The 10,618-nt window shown below is 34.2% G+C and overlaps 1 protein-coding gene across 1 annotated transcript; it reads right to left on the minus strand.

The window, feature by feature from the left end:
• Nucleotides 1-863: 863 nt before the first annotated feature.
• LOC133288697 (uncharacterized) lies at nt 864-9,736 on the minus strand. Its single transcript, XM_061486541.1, is given in 2 exon segments — nt 864-2,286; nt 8,304-9,736. Coding segments are annotated over 2 exon segments (2,856 nt in total).
• Nucleotides 9,737-10,618: the final 882 nt, after the last annotated feature.

Genomic DNA, 10,618 nt, shown 5'->3' on the forward strand with positions numbered 1-10,618 from the left:
TGGATAATTATTTTGAATTGTTGTAACAAAAGTGAGTTTTGCATCTCGTACGTGTGTTTCCGTGGATATGCAATTTTAAATGAATAGAATCTATTAATTCATTATCTGTACTCATTGTTAGATTACTCTGAATTATTAACTTGCATAACTTATATTTCTTTCAATTTCAATTCACAATTGATTCATTGGTTCCTTTCCTTACATTTTACTTCCAATTCACATAGTTTTATTGTCTAATTTTCTCCGAGGGGACGATATCCTTCTCATTCTGTATCACTTAATCGATAGTGTATATTTGCACAATTGTGTTCATAAATTTGATTGATATATACACTTAAGAGCACAAACAGTACACACAAGTATATTTATACCATTTATTAGGTGCATCACTTATACATGTCAGTGTGGTTATCTGCTATCTAACTCTAGAAGAAATTTATAATTGTTATGATGAAAATTAAGAGTCTTTATGACAACAATTTTGTTCTCTCAACACCGTTCTTGAAAAAAGAAATTTTTATTGTTTTTATACCTAAAGGCTTAAATTGGGCAATTGAAGATGATGAAATCTTAAAAGTTAGAGTTAACATACAAAAAGAGCCAACTCGAACAAGAAGTCAGTCAATTCAAATATTGATTAGATATAAGCTGCTGAAATTAAAAAGGAGTTACCTCAATGCAATCTCGAGTTAATGAAATAGGTATGCAATTGTATGGAATTTGCAATAGTTATGCAACAGTTATTAAATTTGTGATTTGTCATGTGTGGAGAATTTCTTAGGACTACAAATGCATAAATCTTCAAAAGTTCTGCATAGCTTTTTATATAAAATTTAATAACTGGTGCAAAAGTTTTAGTTCCCTCATGCAACCCTCAAACTTTTCCATTTAAGAACCAACTGTGTTAGGGTCCTCATTGAAGATCCATCTTCCTTCACAGCATCAGCAGCAGCACCTTTCAACTTTTTCATTCTTTGTTGAATTCCCTTACCTTCTTCACCTACCATTAGATTCTTAATGACCTCAGCTATCTCTTCCCTTTCCACTATACCCTTCTCATTAACTTTAGGCCTAAGAGCCACTTTCAAACCGTTAGTTAGCAAAACTGCATTCATCTTTTGCTCAGCAAAGAGTGGCCACGCTATTAGGGGAATACCATGAAAAACACTTTCAAGCGTGGAATTCCAACCACAATGGCATAGAAACCCACCAATTGCCTTATGACCAAGGATTTGAGTCTGGGGTGCCCAATAAGGAACTACCAAACCTTGCCCTTTTGTTCTCTTCAAAAACCCATTTGGTAAAAATTGAAAAGGATCCTCCTTTACAGCACCAGCATCAGCAACAATGCCAAATTTATTAGGTGGCCTTAATACCCACAAGAATTTTTGACCACTCAATTCCAATCCCCTAGCAAGCTCATTTATTTGATCATTAGAAAGTGTCCCACCACTTCCAAATGAAACATGCAAGATTGAATTGTCTTGCTGCTTATCCAACCATCTCATGTATTCTGTGCTACTTCCTTGACCACATGATCCATTCTGCACAAAAGGTCCTATTGCATAAACATAAGGGATTCCTTTACCCTCTTGTTGTTGCAAGAATTTTATGGTCCCTTCTTCCATATCAAGGAAACTATTAACCAATACACCATCAGCTAAATAGAACCTTTCATTAGCTTCAAGAAACAGCTTGTATTCTTCACTAGATCGATCTTGAAGTGGGTCAGGGAGATCTGTGCCATGAATTGGAATGCAACCAGGTATCTCTATAGGCTCTAATAGGTCTTTGAACTCGGAAGAAATTGTCTTGTCCAACATGGAAGAGTACAAGCAGAGTGATAGTAACATGGCTGTGGATGGGAAATATGTATAAGACAAGATATTAAAATCCTTGGCAAATGGTAGCACATCAGTTATTAAACCATCAGCAACAAGTGCAACAAGTTTTGATCTAGAATGTAGTGTTTTCAAAGCATCATAAATTGAAGGCAGAGAACGGGAGATTGTGAATTGAACTTGGATTGCAGGGTGAATCTCTTGTGGGAGGTCCTCCAAATTTACCGGTGAAAGGAACATGTAGTCTATGTTTGATGGAAGAGCTTCAAAAAGGGCTTTGGTGTTATTGCAAGGAGAACCAAACGTGGGATTGATGCATGTGACATGAAGGTCTTTGTGGAGATGCACAAGTTTCTTGGTGAACTCAAGAATTGAGCGTAGATGGCTGTATACTGGAACTGAAACTATGGCTAGGTGAGTTGTGGTCTCCATGAAATTAAGGGTACTTTGATCTCTTAATAATATGAACCTGGTTTATAGAAATATTGATGAATTTATATATATATATGTATGCAACTCACTTGGTTTGAAACCCCTTATAATCTGGAAATACAAACTGAAGGTTTTGAGATTGTACCGCATAGCCACCATAAATTGTTCTTAAGGTGAGTTCCAGTTATCTATCTATCTATCTATATGTATATATAATGTGGAAATTTATTAAAGGGTGTTTGGTTCAAGTTTTTGGAGAGGATTACCGGTAATCCTTCTTTGGTAAATGTAATTACCACGTTTGGTAGAAGGAATAAATTACGATTCCCGGATATCCAAGGATTACCGGTAATTTGATTTATAAAGAAAAGTCACTATTCAGATTACCAAAAATAATATGGTAATTCGGAATACCAATCAGAATACCAAGTAAAGGGAAAGCACAACAATAAATTTTGAGACAAAAATACTCCAATACACATAAAAATCTAGACCCAATCTATCAATTATAAAAGTAAAAATAGTTTGGGGTTATTTTTGTAAAATAACCTCATATTCCAAGTCATATTTCGTTCTAAACCAAATATGGAATCAGTAATTTTTACCCAGTATTCCCGGTAATATTTTGGCGAACCAAACACATCTTTCGTAAGATTCCAAGTAAACTCAATTTCTACTGAATTCTCATTAATCATGATTCCCGGTCACCAAATTTTTTTTCCTGTACCAAACACATCCTAAAGGTTAAGTTACATTTTCATTTCAGTTCTTGTTTTACGAGAGATAATATAACGTCAAATTACATGCGTTTGTTATAATCTTCAATTGAGTTTTAAAACTGTAAAATTATGCCATAAATCATTAATAAATTAGTAACTTAAACAGAAACAGTACTGGAACAGGCAAGCTGTAGAAAAAGTTTAAATTAATTAGTTCATTATATATAAAAAAAGAAAGGTCATACATAATAGTTATTCGAAACATACCATAACCCTATTAAAATTATTTTGTACCCATCTCCTTTGTCTATCCTCTTGAAGAATTAAATAATAATAAAAATAAAAATAATATATTAATAATAATAATAAGACCACGAGAAAGGTGAGGTGTTGATGTATGGGCAACAAACAATATTATTTACAGGAAGTTACTTAGCTAGTTTATTCAATGAATGACTTTGTTAACTTTATACTAATTAACTTTCAAGAAAAAATTAATGTAAGCAATTAGTGCTGATGAACATCATCTTTATTCCAAACTAATTTGGATCGATGACAGATGAACTCAAATGAAAAGTATAAAAAAATTAAAAGAACTATAAATAACAGTAAAAATGAAAACATTGCATTAAACAATTCAGAAAAAGAGCAAAAAAAAATCAAGCGAAATAGATGAAAATAAATAAAATAATAAGAGAAAAGAAATAAAGTGAAAAAATGAAATAAAAGAAAATGAGAATGGAAAAATAGGAGAGATAATGCAAGAAATAAAGAGGCTTTGGTAGAGGAGAAATTTTTTTTAGCAGAAAAATATAATTACTGGAGAAATGGTAGGAAAGTCAGTTTGATGAAAAAGTTTAAAAATATATGTTTGGTTGACCGAAATATTTCCGGGAAAATTTATTTAAATTTGCAAAATCTATGTTTGAGAGGAATTTTGCACCTGTTTTTCTACTTCTCCAGTTATCTCAAAATACCATATCTCAAGTGGTATTTTGTAACAATGAATCTCATCCAAAAATCAACACCAAAGTAGTTTCCTAGCCTTCCTATTTGCCTAGTATTTTTTTTCAAAAACTTGAAGCAAACATGGTATTTTTTAATATCCACCCACACTTCTCCATCAAACCCAAAATAAAACTTGTACCAAACACACCCTAAAGGTAGATATAAGGAAAAAGGACTAAAAGGAACATCTGAAATATAAGAAAAAATTGGTGCTGATATTTATATTTTTTTAAAGCGAGTGTTTATGATCACTTCTATTTAATCAAGTTGTTTCTCATTTTCTTATATATATATATATATATATATATATATATATATATATATATATATATATAGAAATATTCCAATTGGTTCATCACTTTGCAAATAGTTTTATTTTGAGGAGGATCGAACACAACTCTCACCACCACTTACTTAGTTCTTTAGCACCAACTGAGCTACCATTATTTTAATAATTAAATTTTGAACATAAAAACACTTTTCAACTATCGGTTAGTTTTTTTTTATATTTTTATTTAAGATACCTTAGTCTAGAAATTAAATCAAATAAATATCCTCTATGCCACCCAAAAAAGTCCTTAGAATTACATATATAGGCCATGAAGATAAAATCCATCATTAATTGATTATGTTATTTATTTTTTTGATACAATTTGTAAAGAACCATTTCAACCTAAAAGCTTAAGCTATTAAATGAGGTTATCTTTAATGGTTTATATTATACTCTAACACGCCTCCTCATACGAGATCCCATTGACTTTGAAGGGTGGATAATGCACAGGTCCACCTACATGTGCTAAGAAAATTCCACAAGAGAAAGTGGGGGTGTAAGAACCTGCACCGTTGATTAAGGAAATTAATTAAATAAATATGAGAATTAGGAAATAATTCCATAATTGACCCTAATAATTATGAGAAGACTTGAATAATTATAGAAAGTAATTAATAATGTTGAAAGTCTCTTTTCTTACGAAAAGTGCATATACCGGTTCTGCTCCACGGTATAAGTGCGTACCGATGAACCATCCCGAAAAATTATAATAAGTGTGAGAATATTCTTAGAATAATACCTAAGACTAGTATGTCAAGTTTCAAGTCGGAATAATGAGAACTGGTGTCAGAACTGATATTGGCTATGTAAAAGCGCGTACCGGAAATGTGCTGCGAAAAATAAAATAAAAATATGAAAAATCTTAGAAAAATGAGTAGGTTTTGAATCTCAAGTTTGAGACTAAAACGATAAGCGTAGCTATTAGTGCTAATACTGTGTGGTTAATTAAGTGAACCTATATAAGCCTGAGCGCACAAAACCCTAGGCCATATTGAGGCTGCCTACATTAAGATTTCTGAGTATTCTTCAGCTGCCACCTTCCCTCTTATCTTCCATAGCCCTTTCCTTCTCAAACTCCACCAAAGTGACCACCTTTGTTCATAGTTCCTTTATCAAAGTGGTTTAGGTGAGTGAGAACAAGGCTTGTGTGAGTCAAAGGTCCCTATTTGCTAAGTTTGGTTATGCCCTTGGGTGGTTTGTGTGGGCTGAGTTGGTGTTCCTCTTTGGTGAGAGCCATTTCCTCGCCTTTGGAGTCTTCAAGGAGCCATCTTTGAGTAGAAAGATCCAAGCTTGTGTGGTATTTTCGTGACTTGGAAAAGTCAGTTTTGTGGTGCTGAGTAGAGGACCCTTTTGTGCCTCATTTTCGGAGTTGTGAGCCTTAGAGGTATACCATGATCACCTCTTTGTCATTTTGATGATTTAAGCTTGTTTAATCGGTTAAAAAGTAAAACTTGGACCATTTGAATAAAGGAATGTGTTTCTGAGTTCATAACATGCTAATGAACATCTGTTGAGGGAGTCTTTGGACTCCAAATCACGTTAGAATACTTAGAATGGGAATTATGCAGATGACAGTTCGGATTTCTGCATTCTGGAGGAGAAGTATTCGAATACTTTTCGGGTGGTATTCGAATACTTGTCCTCTGGTAGTCGAATACTCCTTGCAGGAGTATTGAGATACTTTTCTGGGAAGAAAAGTATTCGGATACCTTTGAGTTAGTATTCAAATACTGGATAGTATTCGAATACTATAGTGTTTGTATTCGGATACCTTGTGGTATTCGAATACTTTAGTGAAAGTAATCGAATAATTTCTGGAGACAGGGAGTATTCGAATACTCATCGAGGAGTATTCGAATACCTCCTGCAGAAACTGCCTAAAATGACTTAAAATGAGATGGAAAGCCTTAATCACTAAATGTAACCTTGGTAAATGGTTATTGATGATTATTTACTATATAAACAGATTGTGATTGTGCTATTTGTGGGCTTTGAGCTAGTGTGACCTCTTGGTTGGACTCTTGGCTTGGATAGTAAGCTTACAAGGTAAGCTTTCGTGTCCTCGATTTAGCCATTGTGTGGTTCCACCATACCCCATGAGGGGATGATTTAAATGCATGATGTGTATACATGCTTTGATAATTGAAAATGTTGTTGAGCTTTATGTGCAATGACTTATAATATGTATGTGTTGTTCCACTTAGACGGTAAGCCTGAGCATGTGGTGTCATACAAGATGGTGACACTGTGAGTGGGTGCAAGTGGCGTCTTGCACTAGTGTGGGTAATAGACGCATTCCTGCATTTCTCTGTCAGTAGATTAGTTATAACACACATGACATGATTATCTGCTGCATTGCACTGATTTGGAACTGATATTGAATTACTGCTTTTAGAACTTATATCGCACATGCAAGTGAGCTTGGGGTGGAAGATCCTTGAGGACCCCTTGTCTTACTGAGATTTCTATTTAGAGATCTCACCCCACGTTTGGGGCACATATTTCAGGTTCAGGAAATGCGGGGGTTGAGACCTCTAGCGGCAGGAGGCCGGAGCTTAGCTGATTTATATGTTGTTTTGCTGCTTATGTTGGATGCTGGATTATGCCTGTTGCTATTATGCTTTTAGTTTCTTGTTATGTTATTGAATTGAGACTTGGTTGGGCCTTGTTGCCTTATTTGGTGAGCATGGGGATTGTCCATGTCACATTTGATTATGTATCGTTGTTTAGATTTGAGTGTATAAACTATCAGGATTGTCCGGCTTACGTGTTGTAGTGCCGTGACTAGAGACTCAGTTAATGATCTTATTTATGATATGAGGTTATCCAGTATAGATATCTGTCTTTTGCATTTACATACAGGCAATGTTTTGGAAATGAATTAAGTAATTCAACTTGGTAATGATAATGACATCATAATTGAAAAGAAAAAGAATATTTCGCATTTTTAATTAAGCGTGGCTTAATACGATGACATGTTAACAAACCGGGTATACACGAGGTGTTACATGGGGCAGTGAGGATCGAACCCGGGACACGAGGCTCTGATACCATGTAAAGAACCATTTCAACCCAAAAGCTTAAGCTATTAGGTAATGGTCTCTTTAATGGTTTATATTATAGTCTAACACAATTAATTGATTATGTTAAATCATACATCACACGAGTATACCAGAAGTTATTAAAGTATAATTTGAAACGTTGTTGCATTAATGGTGACAATGGAAGCAATCAATTAACTATCACAACACTACTAGAAAAAACTTGTATAGCGACGGAATTGCTATGGAAATTCTGTCGCTAATTTCATCCTCGCTACTATTTTCCGTCACAAATTCCCTCGCAAACGATTTTGCGAAGAAATTTGCGACGAAAAGTAGTATAGAGGATGAAATTAGCGACAGAATTTTCATAACAATTCCGTCGCTATAGAGATTTTTTCTAGTAGTGCAATTAATTGATATTTTTTGTTGATTAATGTGTATCTGTTAAGTTACTAGAACAATTTATGTGGTGCACATCTTGCACATGTGGGATGCGCCCTAGATTGATATTTTTTTTTCTTTTGATAATTTTTTTAAAAAATCATTCTGATATTTTACCCATTTATCTTTTCCCTTGTAATTTATATTTAGTTAAGCTTTTTTTATTAACCTGTCATCTCCTAGTTGGGGGAACCATGGAAGTAGCCTTAGTTTAAGTACATTTTTTCACTAGAAACTCAATCTCTTAACTTTCATTACAAAGATATTTTTTTAATCAAATAAATGTTTTTTTTCCCTTAAACATATCAAAAAGTTTGATGAATTAATGATTTTTTACGGGCAAATTAGCAACATTATTTGAGATGACAAACTGGATGGATAAGTGATGAAAGCGAAACAGAGAAACTTTTATTTAGTAAGGCACGAACCACTAATGACTTTCACATCATGATAAAGTAAAAATTGAAAAACAAGAATTGAACAAAGCAGGATCCTAGCCAAAGGATTTCAGAAAGCCTATTTTCAAAGCAAATTTTTCCAATTGAATGTTGAGTGATGCAGGGTCTTTGTAGAACACCCATCTTCTTTCAATGCATCAATAGCAGCTTCTTTTAATATCTTCATTATTTTGCGCATTTTTCCTCCTTTAACTTCCATCAGATTCATTATCACCTCAGCAACTTCTTCCCTTTCCACAATGCCATTGCCATTAACATTTGGCCTCAGTGCCACTTTCAGATCATCACAAAGCATAACCGCATTCATTCTCTGTTCTGCAAAGAGTGGCCATGCTATAAGTGGCACACCGTGCAGCACACTCTCAAGTGTTGAATTCCAACCGCAGTGACTCAAAAACCCACCAATTGAATTGTGACTAAGAATTTGAATCTGGGGTGCCCATGATGGAATAACCAAGCCTTGCTGTTTAGTTCTCTCCAAGAACCCATATGGTAAAAATTGCAACGGGTTCTCATTTTGGGCACTCAGGTAAGCACCACTACCTGAAGTACTAGGTGCTCTTACAATCCATAAAAATTTATGTTTACTCAATTCTAGACCCAAAGCTAGTTCAATAATTTGGGCTTGTGATAGTGTGCCACCACTCCCAAAAGAAACATACAAAACAGATATAGGTGGTTGTTTGTCTAACCACCTTAGACACTCTAACTCATTAGACTCATCATTGGGCCCAAGCTGTATAATGGGCCCAACAGGATATATAGGAGGTTTGTCACTACCCTCCTTAGTCAATGCTTTTATGGGCCCATTTTCCAATTCAAGGAAACTATTGATGAAGATCCCGTCCACTGAGGAGAATCGCTTAACACGTTGAAGGAATAGTTCATAACCTTGACTTGATCGATCTTGAATTTGGTGATGAAGATCACGGCCATGTAGTGGTACACAACCTGGCATTTGAATAGGTTCTTGAAGATCTTTGAATTCACGTGATGTTTCCTCGTCCAACTTTGGTAGGTAAAAGTACATAGATAGTGTCAAAGCTGACTTAGGGAAGTAAATAAATGACAAGATGTTGAGCTCTTTAGCAAAGTCAAGTGCTTCATAGGCAAAGTTATCAACCACCAAAGCCACAAGGGGTGTCCTTGAAGTCAAGGACTTTAAGGCTTGATGTAAAAGTGGCAAAGAATGTGTCACTGTGAGTTGCATTTTGACTCCAGTTGCAAGCCCTTGTGGTAGGTCATTGGGGTTCACGGGTGGAAGAAATGTTGAGGTTATGTTTGGTGGAAGATTTTCAATAAAGGTTTTTGAGATAGTTGTGGGATTACCAAGTGTGGGAATGATGGCTGTGACATGCAAGTGAGGATGCAGCTGAACAAGTCGTTTAGAGAACTCGAGAATAGGGACTAGATGGCTAAATCCAGGTCCGGGAACAACAGCTATGTGTGTTGTTTTCTCCATGATTTGTTGTTGGGTGGATCTATACAAATCTAAGGGTTGTGGGTGTAGACAATAGATTGATGGCTTTTTATAATGAATCTCATAATTATTCAAATTCGATTTAAAATTCTCTTCATTGGAGAATGCACTTGTACATCTCCACAACTTTTTTTTTAAACAAATATTTACTAGTTCCATTTTTTTCATGTTATTGAAAAAAAATTATCTCGTAAAAAAAATCATGTACTATAAATAGTACATAGTTATAATAGTCAAATTATTATTTTTCTTTTCGTCACGTCAATTGACAATGTCAGAAAGAAAAAAGAGAAAAAAAAATAGTTTTAATATTATAACTATGTATTACCTATAATATATATATATATATATATATATATATATATGTATATATATGGGAAAAATGTTTCTGCAGTTAATGCAGATAAATTATCTGCATTTATTCACAAAACGACGTCGTTTTGGTATTGAAATCTTAAAAAATTATAAATATAACAACTATTATAACCCTGAAATAAATTAAAATTACAAAAACACCATGATTTTCGCCTCAAAACGACGTCGTATTGGCTTACTGCATATAACTTATCTGCAGTAACTGCAGAAAAAGCAAACCCTATATATATATATATTTTTTGAAGGAGAAATTTTTTTTTTCAATAACATAAGAAAATGATTTCTGATATTTATTATACCTTAAATAGTAAATACACTACCTTAATTACCTTATTTTTTTTAGATTCTTGATTTGTGCCATTTACATTGTCCACTATAACACTATTCCCTAATATCCGGTGGTGGAACGAAGGAGGGGTTAGCGGGGGCGATCGTCCCCCCTTAAAGTTTACACAAATCTTTAATATTAAGTATTATTTCTAAGAAAAA

Source organism: Gastrolobium bilobum, unplaced genomic scaffold (genome assembly GCF_033153095.1).
Source record: "Gastrolobium bilobum isolate Gb01-03AN ecotype WA unplaced genomic scaffold, APGP_CSIRO_Gbil_v1 utg10101, whole genome shotgun sequence".
Classification (NCBI taxonomy): Eukaryota; Viridiplantae; Streptophyta; class Magnoliopsida; order Fabales; family Fabaceae; genus Gastrolobium; species Gastrolobium bilobum.